The 18,578-nt window shown below is 43.8% G+C and overlaps 2 protein-coding genes across 2 annotated transcripts in view; one reads left to right on the forward strand and one right to left on the reverse strand.

Annotated features, from left to right (window-relative positions):
• runx2b (RUNX family transcription factor 2b) overlaps positions 1-18,578 on the forward strand; it is a 142,614-nt gene that overhangs the window by 1,404 nt on the left and 122,632 nt on the right. The gene's annotated exons all lie outside the window — the stretch shown is intronic.
• opn8b (opsin 8, group member b) lies at positions 959-16,398 on the reverse strand. The gene is made up of 5 exons (XM_061813114.1): positions 16,334-16,398; positions 5,438-5,642; positions 2,657-2,950; positions 1,547-1,875; positions 959-1,279 (listed from the first exon to the last, which is right to left on the reverse strand). The coding sequence occupies exons 2-5, from the start codon at positions 5,532-5,534 to the stop codon at positions 959-961; spliced, it is 1,041 nt and encodes a 346-aa protein (XP_061669098.1). The 5' UTR covers positions 5,535-5,642; positions 16,334-16,398.

Genomic DNA, 18,578 nt, shown 5'->3' on the forward strand with positions numbered 1-18,578 from the left:
CCTGATGAGCTTTCAAGGCACCCTTGTTGGGAATCATTGTGCTACACGACACGTAATATAAGACAAGTTCGTTGAAGACAAACATGCGCAGGACTCCCGATAATTACATCAACTATATTCAGCGTAAAGGTGAATTTTATTTACAAACGTATGTCTTTATGTGGCCGCACGGTGGATCAGCTGTAAAGTGTCGGCCTCGCAGTTCTGAGGTACAGGGTTCAATCACAGGCTCGCCTGTGGGGAGTTTGCATGTTCTCCCTCGTGCCTGCGTGGGTTTTTTCCGGGTGGGCACTCCGGTTTCCTCCCACATCCCAAAAACATGCAACATTAACTGGACACTTTAAATTGCTCCTAGGTGTGATTGTAAGTGCAGCCGTTTGTATCGATGTGCCCTGCGATTGGCTGGCGACCAGCTCAGGGTGTGCTCAGCCTTCTACCCAAAGATACCTAGAGAGGCTCCGGCATCCGTGCGACCCTTGTGAGGATAAGCGGCTCAGAAAACTGATGGATGTTTTTCTATGCTTCTATGCTGAGCTGTCAAAGTCTGTCTTCACGTGATACCAGTCTGTGGCACAAAAATGATTGGGGATTGCTGTGCTCTACTGAAGAAAATATCAAATGACATTATCAACAAATTCACTTTGAACACAATTTCCATCAAAATGGAGTTGACTAAAAAAAAAAAAAAAAAATCAGTAGTTATGTTTCTTCAAAACAATTTTTTCCCAATATGAACCCGTTTTCTGTTGCAGTGAGTCAACAAGTGCGTAAGTGTCAGTTTGTTGGGTGGAATTTCTTCACGATTGTCCATTTCTGTCGCATTTGGTCTTTAAAGCCCCGGCCCAAAATCTTCCCCTCCAGTGGTTTGATGTTGTGAAAAATCCACTTGCACTCCAGTTGTCCCTTCGAAACGCAAACCGCCGCAAGCATCACCTTTTGTCCCGTTTTCCGTTTCAATTCAAACCTGCGTGGTCGCGCCCCCTTCCCCCTTGGAACCCGACTGGGACGCTCCTTCTTTGGCTCGCTCGGCGTCCTCACCGCCGCAACACTGGTTTAATCCCGGCCGGCAGCGCATCACTTGCTTGACCTCCCGCTTGAAGCTCTGGCTGAAAATGTAGTAGATGACGGGGTTGCAAGCTGTGGAGCTCTTGGCGAACATGCAGGGCAGAACGCTGAGTTGAGGCGGGATGGAGCTGCCGGGCCCGATGGCTGACCACATGCTCACGATGCTGTAAGGAGACCAGCAGACGATGAAGCTCAGGCTGATCAGCACCGCCATCTAAAGCACAGGACAAGGACAGGATGTTGGTGGTCGCGGTTTCACGCGGGCTCAGGCAGAACAGGATCCAAGTACCCTAATTTACGATTTTCCAGTTAGTAGCCGTTGCTTGGTTGATTTTCCACTTTGTGTCGCAAACTGAAGTTTGAGTTCATATCTGGTTTCAGAATGTCAAGTGACTTGGGTCTAGAACCCTGTCGAAGGTGTTCATGGGGAGTATCAGCAAGCTAAAAAAAAAAAACAATCTTCCGAACTGACAATACTGACCGTGAACAGCCTGCGGTGCATCTTGAGTACATTGGGGATGCGTCGCCCGTGTCCCAGAGACTTCTTGTAGGTGACGTAGAGTTTGATGGCGATGCCGAAGTAGCAGCACACGATGACGGCGGCCGGCAGAGCCAGGTTGAAGGAGAACATGGCCACCACGAAGGAGGAGTCCTCGCTCCTCAGACGACCCCACGCCAGGGAGCAGGACAGGCCGAAAGGCTCCGGACCGTATTGGCCCCAGCCCAGGACTGGCATGAGAGCCCAGACCAGAGCGTACAGCCAAGACCACGAACACAGAAGCTTGACGTGCCGCCAGCTCACTTTGTCCTCTAGATAACATATATCACGGATTTAATGAATTATTATTTGGCGCTTGGGTGTGAGGAAACTGTCGAGTCAGAGGACAATACGCGGCTTACAATTATTATTAACTTTTGAGAAGCTCAAAGTTTTTAAGGTTAATTGATTATCAGAAATGATACACGGTGGAGCAACTGGTTAGATCGTTGGCCTCACAATTCTAAGGACAGGGGTTCAAATCCCGTCTGTGCCTGTGTGGAGTTCACATGTTCTCCCCGTCTCTGCGTGGGTTTTCTCCGGGCACTCCGGTTTCCTCCCACATCCCCAAAAAACATGCAACATTAATTGGACACTCTAAATTCCCCGTAGGTGTGATTGTGAGTGCGACTGTTTGTCTCCATCGGCCCTGCGATTGGCTGGCGACCAATTCAGGGTGTACCCCGCCGCCTGCCCGTTGATGGCTGGGACAGGCTCCAGCACTCCTGCGACCCTTGTGAGGATAAGCGGGTAAGAAAATGGATGGATGGATCGACTCATTTCCCCCACAAGCGAATTTCTAACTCATTAGAAAAACCATGCCGACTATCTCTTAACATCATTTTGAGGAGACCAAAAGAAAACTTTTTCTATTTAGTGAGTTGGTACATCACGCAATGACCACATTAATGGTGGAGAATGTTTTGAAAGGAAGTAAATTAAATTTGAACAGGGGTGTGCAGACTTTTTAGACCCACCATAAAATGCGAAACGTGGTAACGCAAACCCAAAAAGCAGGTGTTCGGTGTATATCGGCGCGATATTGCTACTTACTGGGCGACTGCAGGCCCATCGACACCACAAAGCGCACGATGGCCAAGACCGTGAGATTCATGATGCTGGCCACGCCGAAGAAGAAGCCGGCCAGGCCGTAGTACAGGCAGGCGGCGTCCCCGCCGAGGAAGCGGTGGCTCCAGGCCGAGGCCACGGCCAGGGGGTACATGGTGACCGCCGCCCCCAGGTCGGTCACCGCCAGGTTGACGCTCAGGAGCTCGGGAGGCTTCATGCGGGAGGAACGGCTGAAGGCCATCACCAGAACCAGCAGGTTGCCCATGATGGAGAACACGGCTGGGACGCACACAACAGATCACGCTCGCAATTATTAGGACTTCTTAATCAAACCGACGTCTCATCGCAAATATTTGACATTTTATTCATATAAAAATGCATTTACTAAATGATTGAGTTTACACTAAAAGTCAATGTAAGCTTACTCAATTGCATTTAATTAGAAACACTGAAACAAATTATTGATTTATTAATCATTTGCCCAATAGCATAAATGCCTCGGCCATTTTTAACCTACTGTCCAATATTGGTAAAAACGCCAACGTTCTTGCGAAGAAATGTTTTTTTCTTCTTAATGTGTACAGGGAAGAAAATAAGTATTCGAACCCCCTGCTACATTGCACGTTTGCCCACTTAGAAATCATGGAGGGGTCTGAAATTTTCATCGTAGGTGCATGTCCACTGTGAGAGAGATCATCTAAAAAGAAAAATCCAGAAATCACTATGTATGATTTTTTTTTTTTAACGATTTATTTGTGTGATAAGTATTTGAACACCGGTTGTTCAGGTAGAACTCTGACCCTCAAAGACCTGTTTGACTTTTATCTCCTCAAATTGCTTCCATTTCTCTCATTTTTGCGTCCCTCCTCTTCTTGTTTTCGTACATTATCAAAGAAGTATCCTTCAATTTTATGTCCTCCAAAACTAATAAAAGTTGTTCTATTGCCTAAATTGAGTTAAATCCATTTCATAATACGCAATTGAATAACGTAGCCTTGTGGTATTATGTCATCGCTATTGCACTTCCCAGTGTTTGTCACGGCAATTTAGAAAATATCACCAGCGTGCTTGGTGTCAGAAGTGGGATCCAAGGATTGAGCATCCCCATAAAATGGCTAAATGCCAACGCTTCGTGATTGGCCCTTCTTCCAGTAATATCTTGCAAAATATTTCCTTAACAGCGTCAGTAAAGAGATCCATGGATCGGCCACACTTCGGGCCTGATTTGCTAAGATTTTGGATAACAAGCGCTGTATTGTGTGTTCACTCGCTCATGTCACGCTTTGGCCGGCAGATCTGGACCGCCGTAGTGTATTTGAGAGACTTTTGTGCTTTAAATAGCTCCGACAGTTTTTCCGTGATAGCATTGGAAGTGCTGGTGGAAGACAAACATTTTATTAAGTTGCAAAAAAAAAAAAGACAGTAGTGATCATTTTTGGCGAGCAAGCAGCTGCAAAAAAAAAAAAAAAAAAATCCATGTTTTTTTTTCAAAAAAAATTGTATTGAGTCTTTGGCAGTTGTGCATATGCCCAAACCTATGTAATGATGCATTTAAAAAAAAATATTGAAATGTGAATGTTGTGGTGAGTTTATTTCATGCAGGCATCAGTCAGAGGCATTTGGGTTTATTTGAGGAAGATGCTTTTTGTTTTTGGAACGATTAGCTAACACTTACCTTGCAAAATGCACACTAAACATACTGTAACAATCTCTCTAACGGTACAAACAAAATGACAGATGTAACGAATATCGAGTCACGGCCTTTTATAATTTGCCGTGCGGGCCAGTTCCGTTGCTGCTTGTCGAATGGTTCCGCGGGCCGGATGTGATTGCCTGATGGGCCAGATGTTGCCCTCGGGCTGGGAGTTTGACACAAATGCCTGACGTCAATGGTCCTCAAACCTTTTACAGCAATTACCACCTTCAATAATTCTTGGCCATACCAGAAAGTCCAAGCAAAACGATACAATAACGTAGTTGATTTGTGTTCATTAAAAATGAAAGATAAGGAATATGTAACGCCAAACCGCTGTAACAGTATGCACGCTTTGAACATTAACGTTGTGCTAAAATGAGAGAAATAATGGTACAGTAAATTTTTTAAAAAAGTGTTATATAATCCAATGCAAATTGGACCCAATTAAATGCGTGCAAGGGGAGATGAATCCTAAAAGTTCAAATACCAAAATTTTGCACCTGTACTGTACAAGTAGGATGTGAATTGCTCAATCGCGCATCAATTTACGTCGCGTCCCCTTTTGCACGCGCAAACCTTTCAGTTAACCTTGCCCTTTAGTTTTCCAGCAAACGCCGTCGCGTGCGCGCACGCCAGACCGCTTCCAGTCTTAAAATGAATTTTGATATAATGTCGTTAGTGTATTACATATAGATGATGTCACCACGCCAGCTTCAAATGACTTTCTACCATCCCCGCCAGACCCCCGTCCTTTATTCTCCTTTAAGCAACTGCTCTGGAGCCAATCACTGCTCTCATTTTTATACCTCCATGACTCTTTTATGATGGCCCCACCACCACCACCAGCGTGCTTCCGAATACTCATAATCGGTATTCAAATGTACTCCGGTGTCCGTGTGCGGTTGATGTTTCAGTTCTATGGCAATTATGGGAAAAGCCACCAAGAGGGCAACAGTTGATTGGTTGATTGAGTCTGAGTGAGTTGAGGATGGTAAACAAGCCACAGCAAGATGTTCCCAAGTGTCACAAACCTTTCACAAAAGCAAACGGTAAAAAAAAAATGAACTTACTGATAAACAGCAGGTAGAAGCCAGCGCCGATGTCCATGGTGGGCGACAGCGTGGAGCGGTAGTGGTCGTACGCGGGCGGCGTTGGAGAAGAATCCATGTTAGTGGTAGAAGACGGAGCAGAAGAAGAAGATAGACGTGTGCCTGCTGCGTGGTGCTGTCACATCCATCTGTGCGGCGCTCCGTCCTCCTCCTCCCTCACAGCAGCCTGAACGCAGCACGCGTGACCATGGAGACCGTGGGCCGATGATGTCACTCCAGTGGAAAAATCAAAAGTTCAAGCGAAGAGGGGAAAAAAAAAAAAAAAAAAGACTCAGACGACTTAATACATGCACTTAGAAAAGTGAAACGACAGGACGTGGTTTCTTTGATGCCACAGCATTGCCAAGAAAGTAACAGAATAGTCCTTAGAACAAGCTCGAGAAGACAAAATTTCTTCTAATTCCGGCTTGAAGAGGGTTAACCCTAACAGGAAAGAGGAAAAGAGAAATGTTAAAGGGCCAATGTCATGAAATGCATGATTTTTAGTATGTTATTAATGAGAAAATGGCAGCCGGTATGGACCCATGCGTCTTTTCACCACAAAACATGTTTTTAACGTGTATGGCTTTTTGTAACTCCCGTCGGGAAAATCCTCTCGAGGGATTTGTTTTCGACAAGAAGCAGGAAGTGACGTACAGGGCAGTAGCGCGCTCAGGCGGGCTCGTTTCTTTCGGGGAGGTAGCTCGTTGTTCCTTCGTGTTAACCAAACTGCCGGCTCGTTGCATTGCTCGAACACTCGGGAGGATGGATTTACCCTTCATAAGTTTCCAAGAGACTCGGTTTGTTGTGAGAAATGGATTGCACGGGTGCAAAGGATGAGAGCTTCGCGTCCTTAAGTCAGAGGTGCTAAATTTGTCGATGTGGCCATCGGCGCCGTGTCCGCCGATCACTTTGGCCGAGCTTCCGTTTCCCATAGTAGTAGGGGGGACGAGCCACGAGGCACGGCTTCAGCCGGGCTGGCTCCTACATACTCTTTGCGAGTCTGTTGGTAGTTAGAAGTGATCCGCGTATCATCTAAATACGGCTCAAACGATAGGGTAATATTGCCCCGGTCACTTCACTCGGTTGTGAGATGTTCTCTTCTTCGAAAAGAGGTTCCGTGTCAGAAGGGGCGTGTTCGTCTCTCATAGTAGGTGCCACAACGTGTTTTCAATGGCGAATGTCCCAGTGTGATGTCACGGACAGAAGATGCAGCCAATATGGCTACCACTTGAATGTCCAATGAGACTTCCGCAACTTTGCGCATGGATGACCCGCTCTCCGCTCATATTTATTTTTTTGTATAGACATTGAAGTGAATAATGTTATGTGTATTTTTCATGTCAATATCTATTTTAGGATGTTTATCGGGATGACTTGGGCTTTAAGTACAAAACAACTGGTCCAGTGTACATTAATACTCCAAGGAATGACAACCTTCCACAAAAGAACAAATCTCGGGGTTTCCCAGCCTGCATTTTTCAAAGAGGATAAAGAATACATGCATGTGAGAATCGTTATAATCGTCTGTCTATAAGTGTTGCTGCATAGTTGGTGTCCAAATATTTGTTTCTTAACGTGTTATAACATTACGACAGAGATGTTATTCACTATGCTTTCTATTCTATTTCCCATTATGTGTTAGCGTTAAGCCATCTGACGTTAAAGCAAAAGTATGCGGTTGTTTTAAATACATAATGTGCATTTCTTTGTTTTATTTTTAGTTTGACAGTAAACCTCAAGTGGGAGTGGTATTAAACGGCTTGAAGCGTCTCTTTTTTTTTCTTTTTTATGAAGATTGTTCACCAAGTCAAAGCACCGCTGTATTTGTATTCGAGTAAAATAGACATTTCTACAGAAGTGTGCAGAAGTGGGATTTTAAAAAAAAAAAAAAATGTCAAACTAGCTTCAATCGTGTCAAAATGGAACACACACACTCATAGAGTGGAAAGGCTGCGTTGCAATAATTACCCGAACCGTGAGTTGCCAGTTTGAAGTCGCAACACCTCCACTCGGAAGACTTGGCTTCTACCGCGCTGCGACCTCGCGTCATTGTGTTCAAATTTGCTGTTGTCTATAACAAAAGCCTCCTTTGTTGATTATGTGAAGAGTCATTTGCGTGTCACTTTTTTTGTTTTGTTTTGTTTCCCAATGGAATGCCAATGCCTTTTAATCCCCCACCCGCCTTTCGATCATGTGACACGTGCACTTGCTGTAGCACGTGAGCGGCGACATGGTGTAAAAGCCTCGGAAATGACTTCCATGTGACAGCGCGTCGGTGCCCCTCCGATCGCGTTTCTGTTGGAGTCACAAGCAAGACCTGTCAAAGTTGACTTTTTAACATGGCTTTAACACGGGACACATCTCAAAGCTGCCTTTCTTTGCGGAAATTCTGCGTAAAATTACTTATGGTTATGTTTGTGATTCGCTGGTGCGAAACGGCGTCTGCTTGTTCGCTCTTCCCTTTTCGCACGGCTATCGACAGGCCTTTGAGCATCTCCTGGTACGCTTTTACTCTCGTTCCCATTTCGTGACTTTCACACTGAGCGGCGATAGTAGAAAATTGTAAAAATTGGTGCCAGAAATGGGATGCACGAATTGACTAACCCCACAAAATGACAATGTTTCCCAGTATTTATTGTTATAATTTAGCATGTCCATCCATCCATTGTCTTTGGCGCTTATCCTCACAAGGGTCGCAGGGAGTGCTGGAGCCAATCCCAGCTGTTAACGGCCAGCAGGCGGGGTACAACCTGAACCGGTTGCCAATCAATCGCAGGTCACTTCGAGACAAACAGCCGCGCACACACAATCGCTCCTACGGGCAATTTAGAGTGTTCAATTAATGCTGCATTATTTTTTGGGATGTGGGAGGAAACCGAGTGGTCGGAGAAAACTCACGCAGGCACGGGGAGAACATGCAAACTCCACACAGGCGGGTAAGGGATTGAACCCGGACTTCAGAACTGTGAGGCCAACGATTTACCAGCTGAACCACCGTGCCGCGTAATTTAGCATGCAATTTGGCAAATAGCGGAGCAATTGATGTGTGAAATGAAATTAAGAGGAATATCCAGCCCCCTCAATCAATGGATTGACCAGTCCACTAACAAAATGTCCATTACTTTGAAATTAAAAATATGATTAGAACAAATGATGTAAGAAGTTGGGTCTAATGACTGAGCAGTGCTACTTACAGTAATGACAGCACTACGGGCCTGATCTACGGATGCGGTCTGGTCAATCAAAGACTTCCATGTTCTGAACATGTCCAAAGATTGCACAAATTAGAGTGGGAGGAATGGAGTGAGATTCTCAACTTTTACTCAGATGCCAAATCATTAAATTGCACGTTTACTCATGCTCATAAATTACACGCACTGTTGCCAACTGGTGTAAAAATGGGAGAGACCATTGTATTAAAAAAAAAACAAAAAAAAAAACAGGAATGGTTTTCACTATGAAACATTTGGGGAATATCAGCAACCGTGAAATGAAATTTAAAATGATTGAAGTGGATGTTTGTGGAAGACAAACAAACGTATTACCGAGTTATAGAAAGTAGAGCGATCGCTCTAATAATTTCGAGCAAGCCGCCCACTGAATAAAAGCTATATTTTGTATGATTTAACTCGGTGCATGGGAATTGGATGTTGGAGGTTTTGACAAATCAAAAAAAAAAAAAAAAAAAAAAAGCTGTCGCGGAGGAATCCCACTGGAACCCCACGGCCCAGTAATTGCAAACTTGACGAGCGCGTACGTTTCTTCGGTACCCGAGCGGATGCCAACGGCGTGACACGGCAGACTTTTAGAACATAGCGTTGGAGCTCTTTATTTCTCTGCATGTGCCTCACGATTAGATGAGCGGAAACCCCTGAGGATAAGCGGTCTAGGAAATGGATGGATGGATGAATAATGAAGTGATTTGGTATGAGGAGCAACTGCCGGCCAATGAGGAAAATGGGAATGACATAACTGACACGGGCAGAACATTCTTTACACAGTGACGCAAACGGATCACATAACTTTAAATAGATTTGAAAAAAACACACACATGCGCATAAATGGTGATTCCGTTGGTTTTGTATTAACAATGTATCCAATTGGTCATGTAACATGTACTCTATCTTGCCAATATGATGTTAAATCCTTTCATTTAATAATGTTTTGAGAGAATTTTTAATTGACAATTACGAATTTCCAGAGGCGTTGCCATTTTCGCGAGTCACCGTCTTCCCAATCAACCGATACTGCGATTTCTTCATCAGATGAGGATAAATCTGATAAATCAGCGCCGAGCGTAATGGCGTCCCATGTAATCGAGCGTTTGGAACTGCACGCAACACGTCACGTACGGCCACGTTGGTCATGTGACTCGCGAAAACGTCAGCACCCCTGAAAATTTGTAATTGTTGATTTCAAAAATCTTCGCCAAACACTATTAAATGAGAGAGGATTTAACATCACATTGTCGAGATTGAGTACATCTTACATGACTTATTGGATACATTGTTTATGCAAACCACCGGAACTCCCCTTTAAATATTTAAACACGTTTTGAGGAATGTATTCCTGAGCTTCTCTTCTCTCTCTCGCTGTCAAATTTTGGTAACTATAATCTCGGTATGAGATTTTTAAACCATTTGGATGTGCGGAAAATTTCATTACTATTATTATTATTATTTTTTTTTTAGCAATATCCATATAATAATTGTAATCCGAAATGTTCACTTCATGTCCCTGTACAGCCAACGCCTACAACATCAACTCTACTGGCATTCGTTTGGCTAATCCCATCAAATGACGAGTGCAGAAAGATGCCCAGGAATACAATACAATACTAGTATTCTCTCATAAACCGTTTGATTGAAAACATAAGACTCTGGTCTTAAGGCCCTAGGCGTTAGCGCTATGGAAAGACCCCCCACCCCACCCCCACCCACCTCTCCATCCTCCCCCCTTCTAATGCAGAGAGATGAGACCAAGCCCCTCGAGGATGAGGAAGACATCCCAGCGTCAGAGAAATACACGATCTCTCAGGCTCCCGTTTCATTTCACTGATCATAACAAAGTAGCTGAGCTGCTGCACTGTAGATACAATGTGCGTGACCCGCAAATATAATTCACATGACTTATCTGCGTTATGCTTGGAAAGCCTTTTGTCATGCGCTTTTCTTATTTTTTTTTTTTTTTTTGAGAAATTTTAACGGCTTCAAGGCAGCGAGTGTCGTCTTATTTGTTAATCATGGAAGCTCGCGTCCATTGGTGCGCACCGGTTTGCATGGCTTGTTTCATGGGAAAGTGATTTTTTTTTTTTTCTTTGTATTTGACATTCGGCCAGATATGGACAAAAGCAACTGCACTGTCGTCCAAAAATATTGGAGCAGCCACGTGTTATCGCATGGATTATCTAAATCACGAGTAGCACAGAATTTCTCCTTTTCAAATTTGAGTCGGCAGTGACAGTTAAAGGTGCAACCACCTTTTAAAATTAAGATCATGGCTTAAGGGTGAAAAACAAGCAATTGCGAAGGAGATAAAAACGTTTTGAAAGCCGTTCATCACCGTCTCAGATTTATGAAATACCGGATGGAATTTTTAGCACCCTTTGGGTCACAATGAGTTCAGAGTGGGGAAGGAGGAAGGTGATGATTACCTTGTATAGATGTGAAGCTCAAGGTAGAAATCGAGCTGACATCGGTCTTGACATTTATTGGGGGGGCGGAGGGGGGCTTGAGGCAATTTGGGCTGTAAGTGAAGAGGAAGGTTCTCGAGAGCCGCGTCAAGCTCATTAACCTGTTGAATCTTCCTCGCTAGATTATTGGAGGTGAGCTTTGGAGCCATTTGCTTTCCGGGATCCAAGGGAAATGACCCAAATTATGTCGTTTGTATATGTTTTTCACGGGCAAGCGGACACAAGCAAAATTTCTTTCTACTTTTACTGAAACAAATTGTCTGGAGTAATGGAAACCTTCAGCAAAGCAGAAGGGGGCCCTATTCGCAGGCTGCAGGGACAAATGGCTTTTTACCATTGTGCACCAGTAGCCGGCATACCGCCAGGAAACCAGCCCGGCTGGAGTCCGATAGCTAAGCGGTGAACCTAATTCCCTAACTCCCAAACTAACCCGGCGGTCAACTCGACTCACAACTCTCATGCGGCTCTTCCATTCCTGTGCTGTTGATGAGTATTTCATTGATATTTACTCTTATGTTAGTTTGGTAGTTTTTAAAAATTAGATTCTAAACTTGAAGATTATCCCAATTATCCAGAACTGGTTGGCAGCTAATTGCGGGTCACATTTCAACAAATACGGTTCATACTCCACATAGACGAGGCCGGATTTGAACCCAGGGGCTCAGAACTGTGAGGCAGATGTACTAACCAATTGGCCACCATTCATCTCACATGAAAATAAGTTGAAAAAAAAAAAATTGCTCAAGGAACACAGCTCGAACAACTATCTCCTGTCGCTTTACCAATCTAGAAGTTTGCATTTCTGACAAACAGATTAACAGAAGACCGACTTAATACAGCACTGCACACAATTGTCACGCTGTCTGTGGATTTCAGCGCTACATAAATACAAATAAGAAATAATAATAAAGCATAAACTGGTCACGGAGCTGAGTAACCCGGGTATCATTAGCTCATTGGTGACCTGGATACTGGGCCTCCACAGTAACAGACCTCAAAATGTCAGGATGAGAAACAACTTCTCCTCCACACATACCCTGAATTTGGAGACAACTCAGGGATGTATCCTCAGTCCCCTTCGGTACAAATGAGTAATGACGACACCCCAGTTTTACTACACATAAACGGGATATAATAAAAACTGTGCAACATTGTCTCTTCAGAATTCCCTGATCCAGTCTAGTCTCGTCTATTCTAACGTCATCGGTCAACAGCCATTCAGATGGGATCAAACAGATGGGCATGCTACTCTTGAGTTTATGTTTTTGTATTATTGCCACTTGTCTCGGCAGACTCATGGTGATTTGCCCACCGCATCCCACTTCAACTCCCTTTCTTGGCATACCTATTTAATGATAAACAAATAGCGTGTTTAATTAACGCTGAGGATCGAGGCGACACACCGCTATGCAATAAGAGCCACTCGGCGCAAAGAAATCGGGAAATATATTCATTACAGACCTGATTTGTGATTTAAGAGCGCAGAAAGGTTTGAATAAAAGAGGGTAGTACCATCCTATATTTCCTCTGTTACGTTTACTCGATTAACTTTTCAGATCAACAGTTATGCACGCCACACAACTTTATATTGTTTTACTTCCAGGTTTTTATTATTGCTTGTGCGATATGTTTTGGTTCAAGGAGTATGAGCAATCACAGGATTCACTCAGAAACGACATTTTCAAAAGAGGACTTGTATACATAAAAGATGGCAGAAAGCTAGCAGCACGGTGTCGGTGTAGCAGCTGAAACGCGTTGGCCTCGCAGTTCTGAGGACCAGGGGTTCAAATCCCAGCCCCGCCTGTGTGGAGTTTGCATGTTCTCCCCGCCGTGCCTGCGTGGCTTTTCTCCAGGCACTCGGGTTTCCTCCCACATCCCAAAAACATGCAACATTAATTGGACACTCTAAATTGCCCCGAGGTGTGATTGTGAATGCGACTGTGGTCAGTGTCCGTGTGCCCTGCGACGGGTTGAGGGTATATTCCGCCTTCCAAAATTGCAGCGCTCCGTGGAAACAAACCAGCAATTCAACCACAGGATATGAATGCAAATTCCAGTTGTATTTCATATTTGTCAAGTTGCCACTAAATAGGTTACTCTCTCTGAGGTTGAGCTGATTTAGGAGACAATTAGCTAAGCAGAGCCTACAAATACAAATAGTGTACTGTGGGTTTCTTTTTCTCCTCCTGGAGTGCAGGAATATTGGTTTCAGACGGGGAATATGAAAAGGTTCTGTATGATTTCTCGCTTATCTGCCTCTTCCTTCAGGAATCTGGTACATGCGCAACATTCTGCTGGTAAAACGGGTCAAAGCACTTCCTCACGGTTCGAATGGGGCAGTGACAAAGTAACCGTAGGGACTTGAAACATTTACAATGTCTTTTTTTTTTTTTTTTTTAAATAAAAGATGTAACCAGATCCGCAACAACGATGACAAGATTCAATGCTTAAGCTTCTTTCATTTTTTACATATACTTTTCTATACTTTTGTTGGACGATACCAGTCATAAAGAAAACAGTTTTGCAAGTTCAGTCCCAAACATCATGTAATCAAATCGTAGGCATGTTTTTTGTTAGCGTAACATGCACAGGACGTCAGCTGTCCTGTTTTCTGTATTTGCTCACGTGGCGTTCAGGATAAAGCGGATTGCCGACATCTAGTCCATTAGGAAGAATGCCCAGATTGTTTTGGATAAACAACGGGGTTCTGCTTTTCCTACCTTGTGGCGCTAAATTGTTTTGTCTTTTGTCGTTGAGTTGTGTTAGGCATTAATCAGTAAAATTTTGTCTTAGGCTTATTTTTTATTTTTATTTTTTTCAACTGAGGTTGTACACTAGTTTAAGATATAATGACACCTGAGTCTAGTCCCTGCGGTGGTCCTGTCTTGCCAGAGCGCGATAATTTCGCCGCCTCAACAATTACCCTCCACCAAATTGCTAATCTATCAGAGGATACGCAGGGGAGAGGGGAGTGCGTAATCAGCCTCACTTGAAATCTCGAAAAATGGAGCATTCGAAGGTGGACATTGGACGGCCACATCGGCAGATGCGGGTTCATGTTGAGCTGTCCAGGCCATTGTTCTGACCTATGACAATACGGGGGGCCCCATTCCACTTGGGGGGGTTACAACCTCTTAAATTCTCTTCAAAGGGGTTCATTTAGAAAATGCTTGTTCAGCAGCTGGTTGGGTCTCTTTTGGGACTTTTGCAAGCGTCTAAAGACCAAAATGTTGTCCTGCAAGCAGGCCAGTAAGCATGAGTGGTCCTTGCCGTGCTGGCTGCAAGTATATTTTTGTCTATTTGACGTTTATGAGATATTTGAGAAATGAACAAATCTGAAGTTCCTCACAAGTCAGTATTTGAGTTTTTTTTTTTTTTACCCCCCACTTAATACTGACACTTTCTCCAGTAATTATTTCCCACAAACTTTTTCCTTTCTTTAACTCTGACCTAATCGAAATTTTAAGCTACCTTACCCAACTCTGCGCTTGAACGTCTCATGAGGTCAGACACAAGACTGACGTGTTCTTTCTTTCTTTCTTTTTTAACTCCTGTACCTGTTGCCATAACGACAGAAACCGAGTCTTTGGAGGTACGGGGGTCAGACCGGAACAATGGCTGTCGATGTCACAATCTCATTCTGCGAAGCCCTTTTCGATGCCGCGACAACCTTTTCTCAAACATGTTGACCTTTTTAAAAGCGCTTTTCAACTCATGGTTATACTGATGTTCAACTGATGTCCTGTTAGGTATGTAAAATTAAAAAAAAAAAAAAGACACCCTATCTCTCTGGCGATAGAAACAAAGCGCAGACGACTGAAAAAGTATGCAAAACGATCAAAGCACTCAGCTTTTCTTTCTTTGAAACTCGTCGTATTTGCCCCTACTAATCTATCTATCTATCTATCTATCTATCTATCTATCTATCTATCTATCTATCTATCTATCTATCTATCTATCTATCTATCTATCTATCTATCTATCTATCTATCTATCTATCTATCTATCTATCTATCTTCTATCTATCTATCTATCTATCTATCTATCTCTCTATCTCTCTATCTCTCTCTCTATCTGAGCCGCTTATCCTCACGAAGGTTGCTGGAGCGAACCCCAGCTGTCATCGGGCAGGAGTCTGGGTACACCATGAAATTGTTGCCAGGCCAACGCTCTGCAGCTGCAAAACGGGGGGGTTGGGGGGGGGGGGGGACACAACCCAGAGCTGTCAGAACTGTAATTATTAGAATTTTATAAGATGAAAGTACCGACACCGGTTTAAGCCATCTCTGGCACACAGATAGATTTACAATTCTGCACTTAGCAGGGCGCAACACGCCGTCTCTGAACCTTTTCAGCGTGCACGCGCTGCTAGGGTGTGATGACGGCAGGTCACGTTGCGAAGTGGCAGCATGTTGCCACTTTGGCTTCACAATGAGAATCCAAATCAACTTTATTAGCCAATTATGTAACAACACACAAGGAATTTGTCTCCGGTCGTTGGCGCCGTATGACATACATCTTTGAGTACATCTTTTTTTTTTTTTTTTTTTTTTTTCATTATCAAACTCACAGTTGTGCAAGGATGCAGAGTCTTCTATCATGTCCATTCGTGATAGTCCAATCTGTGGCAACTGTGCAAAGGGTGTCAAAATTTAAAGGGCAAGTGTCATGCCTATAGATATTGTAATGAAAAATACATATAACATTATTCACTTCAATGTCTATACGAAAAAATAAATATGAGCGGAGAGCGCGTCATCCACGCGCAAAGTTGAGGAAGTCTCATTCGACATTCAAGTGGTAGCCATATTGGCTGCATCTTCTGTCCGTGACATCACACTGGGACATTTGCCAATGAAAACACGCTGTGCCACCTACTATGGGCGACAAAGAACAGAGGTATTTGGATTTTTCCGACACCCCTTCTGACACGGAAGCTCTTTTCGAAGAAGAGAACATCTCACAACCGAGTGAAGTGACCGGGGTAATATAATCCTATCGTTTCGAGCCATATTTAGATGATATGCGGATCACGGCAAAACTGCCTCCCTGTCCGATCCACCTCTGCGGCGGGTCTGCCGATCACAGCTTCAGCCAGGGTGGCACATCGACACATTTAGCACCCCGATTTACGGATTACGTTCCCCCCGAAGTATTATTTTTTTTAGTAGCTTCACACCTACCTGTCATTTGGAACCCACGAAGCTCTCGTCCTTTGCACCTGTGCAATCCATTTTCCATGAAAAACCGAGTCTCCTGGAAACTTATGAAGGGTAAATCCATCCTTCTGAGTGTTCGAATGATATCCAGCAATTCAACGATCTGGCATTTTGGCTAACAAACAAAGAGTTACCTTAGCGCAGGTAAAACTAATAGAACACAGACAAGCCAGCCTGAGCGCGCTACTGCCCTGTACATCACTTCCTGCTTCTTCTCAAAAACGGGGAGGATTTTCATGGCGGAAGTTACAAAAAGCCATATACGTCAAAATCATGTTTTGTGGTGGGGAAAAAAATGGATGGGTCCATTCCGGCTGCCATTTTTGTTCATTAATAACATACTAAAAATCCTGCATTTCATGACCGTGGCACTTTAAGGAGTGTTTCCAGTTCAAAGTTAGGAATCGTGCCAGTCATATCTCTTATTCATACTGATTGGTCCAGAAAAAGTGTAACAAGATCAACTCAAGGCATAAAACTGGCAGCATGTTGCAGTGGAGTTGTACATAAGCTGTTCAAGAATTAAATAACTTAATTGCACCCCTCCCCGCCATCCCTTCTACCCTTCCAAATCAGTCATTCATTAGTAACACAAAGGAAAAGATTATGGCTAGAGACAAGGCGGTATAGTAACTTTAATTTTCCTGGTACTGTATGTACCCAACCAAAATGCCATTATATATAAAAATTGCCATTATAGTTCTTGGATATCAAAGCTTTGTTCTGTTCTCCTGAAAGCTGCATCAATCCCTACAAATGTTTCTCTGTAATTACTGCCTTGTGCATCTCGCTTGGGGGGGGAGCAAAAAAAAAAAAAAAAAATCCCTACGGGTTTTCGATTTGACAAATAAAGAGAAGCACTATTATGTAGCCCACTCCATGATCAATCCATCTTGGATGGCTCGCGGTTCAACGCCTAAACATGAGGGGTACGGTATATGACTGGAGACGGACGCAATTTGCGAGGATGCATCTGCGTAACCGTTCAAGTACGTCGGCCTCCTTCAGAGAGAACACTGGAGTGGATGCGATGTTTGTGGCGCACGGCGAGACTGCCACAAGTGCTCCAATTAGCACCGCGCTATGGTAATTAGAAAGTAGTTGGATGGTGACATTTAAAGGGTGTTTGCGCGTGAATTTGTATTATTTGGAAAACTGACAGCAGTGTAAAGATAACTTTGCAGCTGGAGATGAAACCAGGTTGTGACAGATGAAAACATCGCGCTGCTTGATATACACGATGCACAACGTGAGGAAACGCCCCAAAAGCTAACGTCAGCTGACGCGCAGCCTTAAATCCTTGTCGGCAAATTCACAAAAATGTCCGCCTGTAACAATGAAAAGATGGACGGTAAACTGTAGCTTCTTTCTACTTAGACCAATGGTATTCAAACTGGGGGGTGCGCCCCAGTTTCGGTTTATTGATTATTGCAAGCTAAGCCTATGTGTATTTTCAGAAAAATGCTGTGTGTGTCAAAAAAGAATTTAATCTCCCCAAAAAAGTTTGGGAACCAATGACTTTGATCAGGGGTGCTGGTGCTCAATGCGTCGATCACAAGGCAGTTTCGGTCGATGGCGACGGCGTGCAGAGAAAAAAAAAAAAAAGACATCAGTAGTTACAAAAAATGTTTGCAGTTAATCATGTTGTGTAACATTGGCTCATGCGGTTCTGAAAGGCACACAAACATACATTTACACATAAGGAAATCCTCGATATTGTTTAAAATAAATATGTTTTGCATTTTAGTTCCCCCATTTTAAACCCCCCCGCCCCCCCCCCCCCGTCGATCGCGAAAGGCTGGATGCTTGAGAAGTAGATCTTGGGATAAAAAAGTCTGGGCACCCTTGACTTAGATGGTGGCCCATCAATTATCTGTTTACATTAAAAATGAACAGTTTATGGTTTTGGCGTTTTTCTCAACCATTACTCTTCATCCCTTAGACACGCTCTCGCAATCCCGGACATCACGATTATTGCACAGGTGTGCATTTAGGCTGTCCGCAATGAAGCCGGCTCTGAAATGTGCAGTTTCATCACACCGTATAATGGCGCAGATGTCACAAGTTCTGTGGGGGGGGGGGGGGGTGCAAATGGCACGCTGACTGCAGGAATGTTCACCACAGCAGTTTACATTTTTCTTCAGTGCATTTCGTAAGCATTGTTGTATAATGTATGTCCGTCGGCTGTAAGGTGACTAACCCGTTGTTT

Source organism: Syngnathoides biaculeatus, chromosome 23 (genome assembly GCF_019802595.1).
Source record: "Syngnathoides biaculeatus isolate LvHL_M chromosome 23, ASM1980259v1, whole genome shotgun sequence".
Classification (NCBI taxonomy): Eukaryota; Metazoa; Chordata; class Actinopteri; order Syngnathiformes; family Syngnathidae; genus Syngnathoides; species Syngnathoides biaculeatus.

Excerpts from the sequence above, each read along its gene's own strand:
- opn8b (XM_061813114.1), bottom strand. The coding sequence starts at position 5,534 with ATGGATTCTTCTCCAACGCCGCCCGCGTACGACCACTACCGCTCCACG. Across the intron at positions 2,951-5,437 it reads CTTCTACCTGCTGTTTATCA|CCGTGTTCTCCATCATGGGC; the intron begins GTAAGTTCATTT and ends TGTGCGTCCCAG. Across the intron at positions 1,876-2,656 it reads GATGGGCCTGCAGTCGCCCA|AGGACAAAGTGAGCTGGCGG; the intron begins GTAAGTAGCAAT and ends TATGTTATCTAG.